This window comes from Eubalaena glacialis, chromosome 6 (assembly GCF_028564815.1).
Source record: "Eubalaena glacialis isolate mEubGla1 chromosome 6, mEubGla1.1.hap2.+ XY, whole genome shotgun sequence".
In the NCBI taxonomy this organism is placed as follows: Eukaryota; Metazoa; Chordata; class Mammalia; order Artiodactyla; family Balaenidae; genus Eubalaena; species Eubalaena glacialis.
Window position 1 is genome coordinate 82,506,611 of NC_083721.1, and position 17,153 is coordinate 82,523,763.

Consider the following 17,153-nt stretch of genomic DNA (forward strand, 5'->3'; position numbering starts at 1 on the left):
ACTGTGCTGTGCTAATGGTTTACTTTTTTTTTTTTTTTTAACACAAAGCTGGCACAGAGGCAAAATATAATACTGATACCAACATTGACGTGCCAGGCACTGCTCTAAGTACTCTACAATACAGAGTAGTAGTGGGAGATTTCAATTATTCAAACAACAGCTGGAAGTTTAATTTTGCGACAAGTCTAGCATCAGCAAAAGTCCCAATTTGCTGCACTGACTCTTTCATCTCCAGAGTAGAATCTGGCATCTGGCTTGCCTAGGTTTGCAACCGAGCTCTGCCAGCCTGTAGAGGGGAAGTTGTGTAGCCTTAAGCCAGCACCCTAACCCCTCTGAGACCCTGTCACTTGGGGGTAGCAATGGTGCCTCCCTCACAGTGTTCATGTGAGCATCCCAAGAGAGAATGTAAGGGAAGGACCAGCACAATGCACAAGGAAGCTCTTGTCAAATAACTGCTAGTATTATTATTATTACCTCTGGAAGGGAGGGGGCGTTTTGGCCAACAATGAATAAATTGAGGTCATGCAGAAGTAACTACAACCAACAGAGAAAGTGACTGAGTGGTCTAGGAGGTGATAAGGGTTCAAGAACTCAATGCGGGGCACAGGGTTGAGCAAAGCTAATTTCAGAGTTTGGAGAAAAGTTTGACCCAGTGAATAAGTCAGAGAATAAGTCTGACTTATTTATAAATCCCTAAATAAGAATATGTGTGTAAGGGGACTTCCCTGGTGGCACAATGGATGTGACTCCTCGCTCCCAATGGAGGGGGCCCGGGTTTGATCCCTGGTCAGGGAACTAGATCCCACATGCATGCAGCAACTAAGAAGCCCACGTGCCACAACTAAGGAGCCAGCGAGCCACAACTAAGGAGCCCACGAGCTGCAACTAAGGAGCCCGCCTGCCGCAACTAAGACCTGGCGCAACAAAATAAATATTTTTTAAAAAAAGAATACATGTATAAAGGACAAAAGGATGGAAGATATTCCAAAATAAATTCTTAACAGTTCATTAATTCGATCAAGAAGAAAGCAGCAAAGAGCTTAAAAAAAAAAAAGAATCACCATGACAGCAACAAGGAACTCTGGGTTGAGCCCATGCTTTTGGAGGGTTGTACACGTACTCACAGACAGGGTGTGAGCATGCAACCAGGTGTAAACGCACAAGGCAACTCAGACCTGTGAGCCTAGCTTTGGACAAGCTGAAGGCCAAGCAGAATGTTAGACAATGTTTGAAGCAAAAAAGAACATGGAAAGCATACCTCTTTACGACTTTGACATTCCGAAAAAGTTTTTTTTATCTTTTCCAGAGAGAGAGTAGCCTTAACCAAAAATGGAAGAACAGATGATAAAGGTGGGTATCAGAGCCCAAAGCTGATCAATAGAGAACTAACTGGCCTTGGAAAACATACACACTTGAATCCAAGTTGCTGGACAAACCTATAGATGGCATTCGGGGACCACTTTGACAAATCCAGAAAACACAGTGGGTTCCATCCAATGAGAGGCAAACAGACAAATGTCCCAGTTTTTTAAAAATTAGTAAAGGATACATTCTGGAAACCACAGACTGATATACTTCATCCCAACCCCTGGCAAAATTCTGGAATAAAGTATTAACCAAGTACTTGCCCTTTACAGATATTAGTGGCTTAATATGAGTTCTCTTATTCCTTTTCTGATAGAGGTTGTAGGGTGGTTATTTAGGAAATGCTATGTGATCTCAGCACAATGTCTTATGTTTTAGTGGAAAGAGCACAGACTTGAAGTCTGAACACCTGGATACTAGTCTAGCTCCACCATTAGTAAGTTGGGTGACCACAGGCAAGATCCTTAACCTCACTGGGCCTCACTGATGAAAGATAGGACATGTTCTCTTGGGTCCCTCTCATCTCTGAGTTCCATGATTCCACACTGTAGTGAAAAGTGGGCTGGGTGGCAGTCCTGTTCAGAGGATGCAGCCCTGATAAGGCAGCCACACCCCGAGGGCCATTTAATGCACAATATCTGGTGTGTTAAACTGACCAAGGAGAGGGCTTATTCCCTGTTTTGCCCTTTATATATGGGTATTAATAGACTTAATCTCCAAATGGTAAGAGAGCTATTGCATAGGGTCACAGAATGAAGATTTAATATAAACTAGATGGACTGGTGGGGGCTTGGGCTGAAAGTCAGATGAAATTAAATAAGTGCAAAACCCTCTAAGTTATTTAAAAATACCTACACAAGTTCAGGATGGGGAAGAGTGGGCTGAGAAGTAGATGATAGGATGAGGGCCTGAGTGCCTGAGATGACCACCCACTCAAGCTGAAGTGATTCAGTCGTCATGTAGCTGCTCATAAAAGAGCTAGTGCAAACTTGATCATATTTAACACTAAGGATAATGATCATGGGGGACATGTTGAGCCTCTACATGGGCTCCCCACATTATCTCATTTCTGGGGCGTGATAACATTAGGGGATCCCAGACCCAGGAAGTGCTGGTGCCGTTGCCGCCTGTGCCATCAGATTCTGCCATTGGTGTTCTTTTCAGTGCCAGGACCTTATGGAGTAGGACAGTAGCAAACCGTAGTGTGTACAGAACGGGGCAAGTCCCACAGGAGGAGCCAGAGAGTTGACAGTGCTCAACCCAGAGGCACAACTAAATGGTGGTGTGAGAGGGAGGAGAGAGAAAGGAGTGGGTAAGACTGAGGCTCCGACAGCCTGCCATCAATCTGTGTACTTCCATTTGTAAGTTGTGTGACTTTGGGCAAGTTACTTAACTGCCTCTGTGCCTCAGTTTCCCCAAAAGTACAGTGAGGGTAATCCTAGTAACTAACTTATAAGATTATTATGAAGGTAATAAATGAGATGCGTATCAAAGCCTATCTGGCAAATGGCAATGTTTAATGCATATGCATGATGATGCTGATGATGATGTATGCATATCATCGTGTACCCAGTGGGCACTTCCATGGAGAAGAAGGAGGTTCATTCTGTCTGACTTCAGAAGGGAGAATAAGACCAATGGGTGGAAGCAGGAAGGAAGAGAATCAGGTTCAACATTAAAAGACCTCTCAAATAATCAGACCTTCCTAATAAAGAAAGGAATTCCCAGTCACCAAAGAAGCTCACTCTCTACCGTTTTGTAGCTGGGGAGACAAGTCATAGGGATGATAAGATACGATAAATTGAGAGCTGCAAAGAAATCAGGAAGTATGCCAAAATGAATGGCAACAAGCCCTACCTTTCTATTACTCATCTGTTAAGAAATCTCTGGAAGTTTGGATTTGTTGGTAACCTCAAAGATAGTGGATTTTTGTTGCATGCTTTTGATTTTTTTCCTGCCTCACAATAAGCAAGATAAAGAGCTTGGGCTTTGTAGTCAGATTCCCCAACTTTGAACCCCTGCTCTGTTATTTATCAACTGTGCAATCTTGGATAACTTAGCTTACCTCTCTGGGTAATGTTTTCTTCTGTAAATGAAGTAAACTACCTCCAATCCTGAGGAACGAGGATCAGAGCTAATATCTTTTTTGCTGCATTGGTAAGCATTATGCCAAAGTAGGCTGACTTTATAGATATGTGAGACAGGCAGATTGGAGCCTACTGGCCTTTTGTACCTGGCAGTGATGTGGGTGGTAGAGACTAGATAAAGAAACTCTGCTACATCAGCAAGCACATATGCCAAAATTGCACTTACGATAGAGATACAGGAGACAGGAAAATTCTGAAAGCCATCCAAATCTTAAAGTCTTATACTTCTCACAATAGGGGTAAAATAAGAAGGGGTAAAATGAAACTTTTCTGTCATTTGTTGAGAATATGCTATGTTAGGTTCTGGACTCAGTGCTCCACCAGATCTTCACAATGGTTAGGGAGGGGCAGGATTGATGATAATGAGGTTGGACTGGAGAACAGTTTGCAGTTGTCTTCTGAACCATTCCTAAAGCCCTTCTAGATCTATAGACAGTTCCTGAAGCTTTGTGCTGTCTCCCCAGAGCTGACCAGGACTGGACCTCCCTCATCCCACTGCAGTGGCCAAACCATTAGGCCAGAGCAACGTTGCCCAAGATTCAGCTTCTGACAGAGGCTGGCTGGTGGCTGATGGCCTTTCACATTCTCCATGAGAGCCCGCACCACACATGCACATGCACACACACACACACACACACGCACACACACGCGCGCGCCACCTTGGGTTGGGATATACTGAGGACACTAACGGATGAAATTTTCTCCTGCCCCTCAGTGTGACGGAGTTGGGGTGGACCTGAGCAGCATCTTCCTTGAAGGCATTGCTATTCTCAACATTCCCAGCATGTACGGTGGCACCAATCTCTGGGGAGAAACCAAGAAGAACCGGGCTGTGATCCGGGAAAGCAGGAAGGTCGTCACTGACCCCAAGGAACTGAAATTCTGCGTTCAAGGTAAGCCAAGCATGAGGAAAATTGCTCTAGGTCAGTGGGAGGGATGTTCAGGCGGGTCTGGCAGCAAACTATATTAGGGTCTACAGCAGGCTCTAGAAGCTTCTACAGCCTTACAAGGACTCGGAGATACACTGACTCGTCATCCCTGATGCTGCAATGTTTAATAACCTAATTGAGAAGAGAAAAGTTACAATAAGGGAGCCCTAAATGACAGTCAGTAGTCAAACTGTGGGACTCCATGAGGTTAGGAGTCAAAGGCTGTTTGTGTCAAGGTTACCAGTGTCCTTCAGTAGCTAAATCCAATAGTCAGTTCTCAATCTTGATCTTGCTTCATCTGTCAGCAGCATCTGACCCAGCTGATCACTTCTTCTTCCTGGAAACACTGTCCACTCGGCTTCTAGGACTCCACACCTTCCTGGTTTCCCACTGGTCACTCCTTCTTAGTCTCTTTTGCTGAGTCCTCATCTTCTCTCTAACCTCTTTATGCGGGAGGGTCCCCAGCCCTCTTCTCTTTTCTGTCTGTACTCACTTCTTTGATGATCTCATCAAGTAGTGAGACTTTATTTAAATACCACGTGAGTGCCAGTGACTCAGCAAGTCCAAAACTGATCTCTGACGTCCCTCCCCCAAACCTTCTCCACCCACAGCCTTCTCCATCTCAGTTGATGATAACTCGAACCTGCCCGCTGCTTAAGCCAAAACACTTGGCACCATCCTCGATTCCCTTTTATCTCATATCTCATACCCAACCCATCCAAAAATCTGTTAGCTCTACTCTTTAAAAATATCTAAGATTCCTACCACCTTGGTCTGAGCCACCATCCCTTGTCCCCTGGATTACTGCAAACCCTCCCAACTGGATTCCCTGCTTCTTCCCCCACCCTCTACAGTCTCTTCTCACCGCTGCATCAGAATGCCCCTGGGAAAATATGTCTGTCCATGCCACTCTCCTGCTCAGAATCCTGCAGTGGCTCAGATTAAAAGCTAAAGCTCTTCATGTGGCCTAGAGGGTCCTAGATGGTTTGGCCTCTCATCACCTCCAGACTTCATCTTCTTTTACTGCCCCCTCATTCCCTCTGCCTCTGCCACCCTGCCATGAGCTGACTCTTCTTCCTGCCTGGAACAACTGGGTAGTGTGCCTTAGAGGCCATCAACTACCCACCATGATACAGGACACAGCTTTCTGAGAGTGCCCTTAAAACTACCTTCAGCCCTACCCCTTACCAGCCACTGCCACCAGCGAACCAGACGGGCCTCAATCAAAGTTCCTGGCAGCTCTGCCTCTTCTGTGGATCGGATGAGCAGGCCTCGCTGATCCGCAGGGATTCTGAGTGGCCTGGTGAGCCAGGGTAGGGGTGTGGGGAGAAGCCGTATGTGAGGGCTTTGGCAAAGACCCCACCTGAGGAGGCAGGAGAATGGATTCAAATCCAAGCGCTGGCACTGACCTACTTTTTGGGATGTTGGTTTTCTTTGCCGTAAAACCAGCATCTGGTATAAAAGTTTTGATGACTGAATGGATGGGACTGACCAGACCATTGATTTTTAAACCAGACCTGCCTATCGAAAATGAAGTCCTGGGCCCCAGCCCAGAGCTCCGTAATCAATCTGTAGGTTGGTTCCTGGGAATCTAACTTTGTAATGAGCTCCCCAGATGATCTGATGGGCTGCGGGGTTTGAGAACCACTGACACAGACAAGTGTCCAGGAATCTGGGTCTGGGTTCTTTGATGTCCTAGGCTGGATGTGATCCCACCAGTAGAAGGAGACAAAACTTGGCCAACCATTGAGGGAGTTGTTACTGACTTATTCCAGACCTACCTATTAAACAGTCAGATTATCGTATTCTGAAGCAAGGTCATCAAGAGGGGTAATCTCCACACCTGTGTCCTTTAAGAGAAGACTTGGGAATTTTTTTTTTCTCTGCTTCCCTCTTAAGTCCCCTTTATTTCAGAGTAAACTTTTCAATTTGTATAAATTATTAAACTGAATAATGTGTTCCTCCTTCCTCCCTTGGCAGGGGAAGTTGTGGGTGCCAGCAGAGGGTGGGGGAGGCATTGGAAGTTGTAGAAAGTTCCTGCAAACTTTCCCACCCCGGTGTTCCCACCCCAGCCGCCACTCTGGCATCCAGGCAGAGCCGAATCAGGGCAGAATCCCCCTCCCCTCAGGCAGGGGCTGGGGGACGCTCTTGCTGAGGACGGGTTCTGGTTGGGGCTCAAGGACGATCGTCATCTTCCCTTGTATGTCTTACCATGTATCTTCCCCTTCTTCAAGCAAGAGTAATGTGTCTGCTGATCGCTCATGACCATCATGTACAGGAACTCTCTTCCCCAAATCCCCCTTTCCCACCCCAAGAATATGCTTTCAGAGCTAAAAATGCAGCTACTTCCTGTTCTTTAGATGAGGACAGGAGCTGATCAGAGCAGAGGCTGAGGAGGGAGTCTTGGCTTCTGGGCTTTGCAGAGAACGAACCTACAGTGCAAGCTCTTTCTTAAAGGGCCATGATCTCCTTTAAGATGAGATGTTAATGAGGAAACGCTAAAGAGGCAACCCATTTTGAAAAGTGGAAAAGCATTGGCCTGGGAGTCAAGAGTCCTGGGTTCCAGTCCAGACTCTGCCTCTCACTAGTGTATGATGTTGGGCAAGTCCTTTCAACTTCTTGGGTTTCAGTTTTCATTATCTGTAAAATAGGCGAATCTGCCAATCATACAGGTTCCTGTAGAGCATAGGTTGCTTACAGCTTCACAGAATTAAGGCATGGCCAGGTTTTGGTCTAGTGGACTCCTTGAACAGAATTATATGGCAGGTTTCTTCCTTCTTTCGGTGTGTTTTGTCTCAGTTTATAGGCCAGTGGCTGAGAAGGTAGGGATCTTTCTCTGCAGGCTCTTTATTTGTTGGAATTCGTTATTCCTTGGCAGTTTCACTGGGCTTGGAGGTGAGGGAGAGGTCAGAAGAGAATAGTGGGAGGGAGGGGGTTTACCATAGGAAGTGTTAAAGGAAATGACAACAGAAAATGTTACTGTCAAATCTCATCACAGGTCAGTCTTTCTCCTTGGAAAAGCAAGGCAAGAAAGCAGGTCAATCAAGATGAGCATGGAATGAGTTCTATAAAACCATTGGCTGATTAGAAAGCAAGAAGTGGTCCTGGGAAAAGCACCAAGCTTGCAGTTGAATGACCTGGGTTTAAATTTAGGCTTTATACTTTCTAGTCTTATAAACCTTGGAAAGTTACCCAACCTCTCTGAGTCTCAGCTTCCTCATCTGTAAAATTGGCATAATAATACCTAGCTTGTCATGATGATGGATGTCAGAGTGCCTGGAACATAGTATAAGCTCAAACTTTAAAATAAATTTTCTCCTCACCTTTAACGCTATGTTATGTTGGGGCATACCAGCTGAATTCCTGATTTTGAAGTTCTTAGGTTCAGCATTGCCACCTATCTGCACTATCACTAAGAAAGAGCAGAGATCCTGCCAAACTCCAGCCCAGCCTTTGCCCTAGCACATTAAACCTATACCATAAATTGTACCTACTGCCTCCTTTCCTAGACCTTTCAAATTCCAAGGATGGAGGCTGGATATTATTCATCTTTTCCCCAGTGCCTGACCCAGTGTAGTTAGTCCAAAAAAGGTTATTGGATAAATGAGAGGTACCTGGGCAATGGTTCTTTTTAGTTTTTATAATACCAGTAAGAATAGTGACAAGTATTTATACTTCATTTTGGCTTGCAGATAGTTTTTCATATATTAACTTAACCTAACCCTAACCAGAAACCCATGAGCAAGGTTATACCCACTCCCCTGCATGTCCCTATTTCATAGTTGGGAAAAACAGAGGCCCAGAGAAGCAATAGGACTTATACAATTTATGTCCAGTGGTCACATCAGAACCAAGTCCCTGATTCCTAGCCTAGCCCCAAGTGGCTAGTGTCCAACTAGAAAATTTATTTGAGGTCCTACTATGTGTTCTGCACAAGCCAGACACTCAGAAAACAGGAAGCATTTATGTTCCAGTCCAAGGAAAGGCTCCATATACACTTGGTTGGAATTCTGCTCCTCCTACAAGACCTACCTCAAGGGCCATCTCCTTCCTAGAGCCTATGGTGGCACCTCTGGAAGTGAGTCTGGCCTCCGAATTCCTAGAGCATTTAATTTGGGCTTCTGTCTTGACAGTACACTGATTATGGGTTGCCTTGTCTCGTAGGCACGTGTATCCTCATCATATTTTTCTCCTGCCAGTACCTGGAAAATGGGGAGCATGTGTTCTTCATCTCTGTGTCCCCTTCAAAGCCTAACATCCTACCTGGCTCAGGTTGTTCTACAGAAATGTTTGTCGGAGGGAGAGAGAGAGGGGGGAAGGAATCTTGCCTTTGGCCTGTGAGCACAGTGGGCAGTAGATTCTGGAGCTGGACAGGAGCAGACCCTCAGTGAAAAAATCTTAAAAAAAAAAATAGTCTTATTAGAGTTCGATGCAAGTATTTGTGAGACTGAGAATTTAGTTTCATGGAACCATTAGAAACTTATTTGATAAGTAAGATGTGCCGGCTGTCTTCAAATAAGTAATTCAAATATAGCCTGGAGGACTTATAGCTGAGAGTCAGTGTAGAGTAAGGGACTGACCATTGAACTAGAAGCTAGAAGACCCAGACCTCCCCACCACCAGCCATGTGATGTTAGTTGAATCATTGCATTTTTCCAAGCCTCCATTTCAACCCTTGCAAAATGGAAACAATTATAATCTCTCTCCATCAGCATAGTCACCTTGTTTTGAGAGTTAAATGAGATCATCCATGCAGAACAGTTAGCGGAATGCCTGGAACGTGGTGAGCGCTTGATCAATAGTAATCAGAAAAATTGTTAAGTGATCAGTGGAAGGTGGTGAGTATTTAGTATGTGAGAAAAGGGCCAAATTTAGAACTTCACTCTCTTTACTTCTGCTTCAGTAATTTGGTCTGGATTATCTTTAAATTACCTATGGTTCTAACAGCCCACAACTCTAGGGTTACTTGTTGGCACTGTGCTTAAGTGTGTTTGGCTGTTGCTGCCAATGTGGAGGTTCCACCTGAGCGGCTGTCCGGCGAAGCCAGGTGAGGGTAAGGGTGCCGAGCCTTGAAGCACCAAGGGCATGCATGGCACAAGCTAGATCAGTCCCCCCCCCCACCCCACCCCCAGGCTAGGGAGCGAAGCTCTGGAAGCTCTGCCATTGGTTCTCTCCAGCCCCACCCTGGATGTGAATGCGGAGACTTCCTACACATGTTCTCAGACTCTTCTCTGCGGCTCTGTGTATGCCCCCATCCAGCCTTCAGCCTTGAGCCAGCAGCAGCCTTGAGGCTGTGTCACCCAGAGCTGGCTACCTTACCCTCAGTGAGGTTTCTTAGTCAACCCCGTGTGAACTGAAACCAGGGTGTCCTAGACAAGATTCTAAGCAGAGAGGGCAAAATCTCCCCAGACTTCCCCTAGGTAATAATTTTTGCAATTCCTGGTAAACAAAAACAGGGAGATCTTTGGTAGGATATACATTTTGATTCAGTTTCCCAGCAGCAGTGACAGGCTTTCTGTCATTTATTCAACACACACCTTTAAAACACCGACCAAATGCCAGGCACCAGGGCACATTGATGAGCAAAACCAGATCTAGTGCCTGCAGCCATTAGGGAGTGCGGGAACCAAGCCTCAGTAAAACAATCCCACAGATAGGCATGTAATTAGCATCTGTGATAAGTGCTAAGGGGGAGAGTGGCATGGCTACTCAGCACCCCAGCAAGGCCAGCCAGCCACTGCGTGGCTCACAGATAGGCTCGCTAGCCTGGAACTCAGACCAAATAGCAGGCACTCACACAGACGCCCTCCTGGCAAAAGCATACAGTCATCAAATCTGCCACCCAGATGCCAGGGTCTTACCTGGGAAGAGGAAAACCCTCCCACTTCAAAGTCAGTTGACACCACTACTTTGTGGGCACAGGGGGTTCAATCTGCCTGTGTGCCCATGTGGATCTTCACTAATTGCATGGGTCGTACCCTGAATCCCAAAGCCAGATAAAGGGACGCCATCCAGCCGTCATAGATCCACCCTCCCGGGTGGTGAGCCAGAACTCAGATGAGACAATAGGATAATCATGAGTACATGAGTTCATTGCTTCTCAGGGCTCTCTCCTCACTTGTAGGAAACCATAACAGAAAGTGGCTGGTTGGGTTCAGGAGCTGTCCAGGGTTGTATGTTCCCAATTTTCCCATTTGGTGGAGATCTGACCAGAAAGACAGTCGTAGTGAGCAATCGCCAGCCATGTACGGCTCATTCGGGTTGAAAAATAGAAATGTTCCTAAAAAGTGTGCATTTCACAGAGGTCTCTCTGGCCAAGGTCTCACCTAGGGACTGAGATGGAGCAAGGCTAGCGACCCCTAAAGAGCCTGAGGGGCACTTGGGGGGTGTGCACTGGGACGCCCCTCAGCACTGGGAAGTAACCATGGCAACGCACCAGTCATTCCTCTGCAACAGTGGCAGGCCTACAGAGAGACTCTGCTCTGCTTTTCACAGGAAATCACAGCTTTGTCACTCAGTCCCTCAAGCACCCACGTTGGAATCAACATGCCCCAAACCCAGATGAGGCATTCTCTTCTCCCTCTTTACACACCCTCCCCCTTCTCCTAAAGCCCATTGCCCATCCCCACGTTCCCTGCCTTGTTGATGGCATCACCTGTTGCCCAAGCTAGAGACCCAGAGTCACGCATTTCCCGTCACAGCGGCTCATGGAACTCTCCTGTAATTATTTACTCACATGGTGTCTCTCCCGCCCAATGTGAGCGCCTCTGCTCCAGATATCATAGTTCCTTCTACATCCCTGTGCCTGGCACGGTCTCTGAGACCTTGAAAGAGCTTATTAGTATTGGTTGACCAAAAGCACCCAGGGTCAGGGGCACCTGGAGCAGTAAGATAGGGAATCGTGTTTGATGGGATGAAATTTGTGTGTGTGATGCTCGTGAGCAATGTTCCAGAGCTGCTGTGCCAGCATCAGCCTGTACAGGAGGCCAGAAGGTCTGCCTTCCATCCTCACTGGTCCCTTCTCCAAGCCCCTATGTGTTCCCAGCTGCCTCTGCATCACGCAGTCCCTCCGTACCTGTCAGCGTTGCCTGCTGGACTCTGCGGGTTAGGCTAGGTGTGTTTTTGCAGCTTCCAAATCAAGGCCACACAACCTGATTCTCAGATGCCTGTTTCTGTAGAAACTGTGGTGTTTTCTATGTAGTATTGAAATCCCAGAATCACTGGTCTCTTAGAAATTTAGAGATCCTTTTGTCCTCTAGATAAGGAGAGGGAGAACCAGCAAGGTGAAGTGGCTGGCCCTTGGCCAAACCCGGACTGAAATATAGGTCTTTTAGTTCACACAGGCCAGCCCTCTGTCCACTAGAGCAGAGGTTGGCAAACTTTTCCGGTAAAGGACCACATAGTAACTCTTAAAATAGGCTTTGTGGGCCATGCAGTCTCGGCTACAACTGCTTACCTCCAACCACTCAGCGTGAAAGCGGCCATAGACCACACGCAAGCGAATGGCATGGCTGGGTCCTAGTCCCCCTTTATTTACACAAACAAGCAGCAGGCTGGGTTTGGCCCTCGAGCCGTGGTTTGCCCATCCCTGCACTAGAACCTCACGTGGTCCACAGCCAGCAGCAAGGGCATCACCTGAGAGTGTCAGAATGTAGGCCAAACCTCCTGAAGCCCAATCTGCCTGTCAGCAAGATCCCCTGGTGATGAATGCTTACTCAAGTTTGAAAAGCACTGCACTGGTGGGCCTGACTGCTGCCCCTGAAGATGCCAAGAAGATACTTTATAGATTAGAAAAATGAGGCCTAGGGAGATTAATTGACCCGTCCAAGGTCACACAAACTGGAGGACCTGGGACTAGAGCCCAAGTCCTAGTATTTCAAACATGGAATTCTTTCTATACACACCAGACCACCCACCCCAGCCTCCCCATTTCTGCCTGTCCCTAACCCAACCCGCATTTACTAGAAGTTCAAGTGAAGCGATCCTTCATTCTTCCCCAGCTGACTTGTGAATCAGGAGGACTCTGCCTCCAGCTGAGTACCCCCCCACACCCCGCCAAGACTGGGAGGGGTGGGCGAGGCAGAATAGGGCCTCCGGAGGCTGTTCCACGTCTGCAGAGGGAAACTTGCTCATACAGGTTCAAGCTGGAGGTAAAATCCAACTGAATTCCTGCCTTAGGAGGTTTGTTGCTCAAAATAGAACCAAAGAACCAAGGAAACTTTCATTTTTCACATGCAAAAGAAACTTCTAGACTGGCTGTCTGGCAGGCCTAGACATCTTAGATTTTCCCTCTTCTGCTTGCCCCATCTTGACCCACCACCAACTCCTGTTCCCCTGCAGCAGCTTTAATATCTGGCACCTCCTAAGACCCAGCCCACAGCAAAACTCCATACTGGCCACACGCTCTGCACAGCCTGTGCTTCTTGATCTGTTTTTAAGTCGTGCAAAAGTGCTTCATCTTCTTAATTAATCAAAAAATATGTATTGGGCTGTTGTTTACTGAGCACTTATTTATGGGCCAAGCTGTTGCCTATTTAATTATTTAATCTATTTTATGGCTGAGGCTAATGGGGTTAAGTGACTGGCCGAAGAATACAGATGATACCCAGTAGAGCTGATTCAAACCTGCCTTCAAGTACCGAGTGCTCCAGGTGCCATAGAGGGTGCAAGCACCATTGTGACATGGTTCCAACCTCCAGCAGATCCCAGTCTAATATAAGAAATATATGTAGAACGATCATGTTACCACTGGCATGATAGGCCAGCGCCACGGAGTGGCAGAAACAGAGTACGGTTAGAGCGTGGGGAGTAAGAAAAGGAAGGGCTTTCCTTAGGGACTCAATCCCCAGCCGCCCAGCACTGTGCCAGGCACCTAGGAGGTGATCAATAAATATTTGATGTATGACTGACTGACTGAATGAATGAATGAACGAACAAGATAGAATGTGTGTGTGCCAGGACTTGAAGCCGGAAAGGATTTGAAAGGACTGAATGAGAGAAGAGGCACATGGACTACAGCATTAGCACACAGAAATAGCAAAGGGGAAGACTGGAAACGTAGAGACCCTTGAGTAATGTGCCATGGAGTTTGTATATGATCCTTTGAATAATGGGAAGAAATGAAGGGTTTTAAGCCAAGAGCAATAGGATGAGAGAGCAGCACGCGGTTTGGATTCAAGGAAAAGGAAAGGAACTGGCAGCAAGGAGGCCAGTTAGGAGGCTGGTGCAGAACACAAGCTTACAACTCTGAGGCCTTGAATAGGAGTCAGTGGCACAAGAGGAAAAATGGACAAAAGCCAACAGGAAGTGGGGGACAGACAAAGGGGACACTACCCTGTGGATGATGCCTCCCTCCCCGCAAACCACCCAACAGGGTCCCCGCTTCTTCTGCCCACAGGCTCAACCCTCTCCTGTCTGCCTCCACCCCAAAGCCCTCCCCATTACCAGTGGCTGCTGTTGGCAGAATGGATGCCTTAAGCAGGGCCCTGTGTCTTTTCCACCTCCAGCCTGCAGCCAGCACCCATCTCTTCCCATTTTCCGGACAATTCGTCCAACACTTGTTAAGCACCTACTTGAATTTAGCACCATATGCTAGAAATATTTTGCATTCATCATCTCGTTTCAGTCCCCTACAACACCCCTGAGAGACACTTTATAATTAGAAAAATGAAGCCCAGGGAGGTTAATTGACCTGTCCAAGGCCACACTAATTGGTGGATCTGGGACTAGAGCCAAGTCCAAGTATACCAAACCTGGCATTCTTTCCATTCACACCACAGTACCCTCCCCCACCTCCCCATTTCTGGTTGATCTTGACTCAACAACCAGAAAGTCACAACTATCCTTTAGCTTTGCCTTTCTGGGTATGTGCGTCCCTCTGAGCTGTGATTCATTTGGTGGGTGTCGCTCTCTGTAATGTACCTTATGTGTGTCATGCCTGAGACTCAGGCTTGAGTTGAACTGGAAGATCTCACCGCTAATTGATTGATTCTATTACATACACTGTATGTGGAATTGAAGCTTCTTGAGCTCAGTGGGCAAAGTAATGCCAGATAATAAACCAACTAGTATTTCACCTTCAGGCCAAGAGAGTCGGCATTCCATTTAACAAGAAGTCTCCCCTGCGAGGAGCTGAGGATAGGCTTACCCCACTCCACGCCCCCTTCCCTGCACTGAGAGGCCCCACCATGCCAAGATGTTTGGTCTCTGCTTTGAGTCCTTTATCCAGAGCTTATTTTGGGGGTCAGACCGGCCTTGGTTTGAATTCCAGCTTTACCATATGCCAGCTTTGTGACATTAGGCAAGTTCCTCAACCTCTCTGAGTCTCAAGATTTTTTTTTTTTTTATGTTGGGATAATAGTGTCTATCCAACAGAGTAGCCACAAAGATTAAAAACAATAAAGCTGACAAAGCTCTAGGCCTGGCCTGGAGTCTGTGTCCAGTAATAGTCATTCTCTTCATGTCCTCACTGGGACCACCTGGTCAAGATTCCTGTAGCTCCACTGCCTCCGAAGCCATATGGGATATTCTCACTCTTGGTCTTTCTTAGAGGCATGATGATGATGTCAGACCCTCCCTTCAGAGCCATTTCAGGAGACCATTTCTTCCGGGGAAATTCCCCACCACACAACTCCACCAGCACGCTGCCCCTCCCCTTCTGAAGCACCTGGCCCTTAGGCATGGAGGGGATTAGGAGCCCCCCTCCCCCAGTGTACCGAGCCTTCATCAGAGCCCTGCCAAACCCGGGAAGAGAAAGCCACACAGAATAGAGGCCCCACCGCACAAGCAGGCTTTCAGGAACCAGCCACAATGGCCATTGTGAGCGCAAACTCACTCTTCCTCTTGCCTCAGTGTAGGGCTGCACAGAATGTTCTGCCTTCTGCAGTGTGAGAAGCGGCCAGGCCTGCTGCCAAGCTACTCTTGACCCAGCCGGGCAGGAAACCCAGCCTCCACCTTTGTTGGAAGAGCTCAAACCAAACTCAAGGATAGAATGCCCTCACCCCCGATCAAGGAAACATAGGCCCAGTGGAGGAAAGTGACTAGCCCAAGGTCATACAACTAGACAGCTAGAGCAGAGGCAGAAACCCCGGCCCCTGCCTGCTGGGCCAACACATTTCCTCTCCCTTCCACCCTGCAGCCCCTCTCCTCCTCAGAAAGCAGTGGCTCTGGGCTGCTTTTCCTTCCCGTTTCCATCTGGATCATCCAGAGTCCAAGACTACTCAATACCCTCTGGCCACTTTTATGCCCTGATGGGGCTTTACAGACCCCTGGGAGTGGAAGATACCTGCAAACCAGTGTGACGAGGACACAAAGGAAACGCCCGTCAGAAGGGGTGCCCAGCTGGACCAGGGGTGTCAAAGCCATGCCTGTAAGGTCTCCAGATCCTCCTCTGCATCCTCATTGCTCAGCCCAGGAACAAGGGAAAGCCACCAGGCCCGTTGTGGGATTGTATCTCTCTCTCTCTCTCTCTCTCTGTCTCTCTCTCTCTGTCTCTCTCTCACACACACACACACACACACACACACACACGAACACAAAGGCGGGGAAAGGAAAGGAACTAAAGAACTCATTTCCAAGTAAAAGCTCCCTGTTTTAAAGGAAAAAAGTTGAAATAGGGATGCTTCTCTTGCCGGGAGGGACAGTCACCCTAAAATCTCAAGGTCACGGTATATCTGCTCTTCTTTTCCTCAGTGCCCTTCTCCTCTTTCTTTTCCTACCCTCCCCCCCCCCATCTTCTCCTCTCCCTCCTCTTCCTCCTCCTGGACTACCTTCTCTGGATTACATTGATTACCATCTGCAGAAGGCCACGCACTTACTATGTAGCAAAGACAATTTCCTGAGGACCACCCTTTCTAAAGAAACATAAAATCACAATGACAGCCACTGTTTCTTGAGGGCCTTCTGTGTGCTCTCTGTGCAGGCTCTGGATGGCATCACTTCTAAACCTCATCAGCAACCCTGCCAGTGAGGTTACTAGACCTACATTTTCCTGATAAAAGACAGACTCGGAGAGGCTGTCCCACAGTAATAGAAGTAGTGAGCGCCAAACAGTAGGCACTCCGACCTAAGTCTGTCCAAAGCCCGTGCTCTGTGCTTCACAGCTTGGCTCACAGTAAAACGTTCTTTACGCTGGGTTTACAGAACGCCAGGAAGTGAGCCCCCTGCCTGCTCCGTTTACCGGCAAGGAGCCCTCTGACTTTATGCTGTGTCTGAGTTAGGATCTCTAGGGAAAGCACTGGTCATAGATTACCCTTCAGATAAGCTATGATTGGGATACCTGAGGGCCTGGTGCTTTGAAAGGCCAGGTGGGAACATGGCAGGTAAGTTACAGCCTTCCTTCCTTGCTCACCTTTTTGTGCCCAAGGAAGCCCCAAAGCCCCCTCCATCTCCATCTCCCCACCCCCAGCCTGTTTTCAAGCCACCATGCTTCTAAGCTGGCTTTGAAGCTCTCTAGCTGGGAGCAGCCTTTCATCTGCACAGACCAGACCCAGTGGGAAGCTTAGGTGGGCTGATCAGTGCCCGGCTATGTTGGGCTCTGGGTTCCTGAGCCACCAAGGGCACGTGGCCTATCTCCATGGAAATCTGGAGGCAGGAGAGGAGCCCAAGGTGATGCCTGCCACAGGCTTGGCAGGCCGAGTCTGCCAGCTGTCACTCACCCGTCCAGAACCTGGGGGCCGAACCTGGCGTGCTGCAGGGCAGAGCGAGGTTGCAT

The 17,153-nt window shown here is 47.8% G+C and overlaps 1 protein-coding gene across 4 annotated transcripts in view; it reads left to right on the forward strand.

The window, feature by feature from the left end:
* The window catches only part of DGKG (diacylglycerol kinase gamma), a 162,236-nt gene that overhangs the window by 122,527 nt on the left and 22,556 nt on the right, over positions 1-17,153 (forward strand). For all 4 annotated transcript variants that reach the window (XM_061194375.1, XM_061194376.1, XM_061194377.1 and 1 more), the window contains one exon: positions 4,228-4,405. In XM_061194375.1, the coding sequence (XP_061050358.1) occupies positions 4,228-4,405 (178 nt within the window). The remainder of the gene's footprint in view (positions 1-4,227; positions 4,406-17,153) is intronic.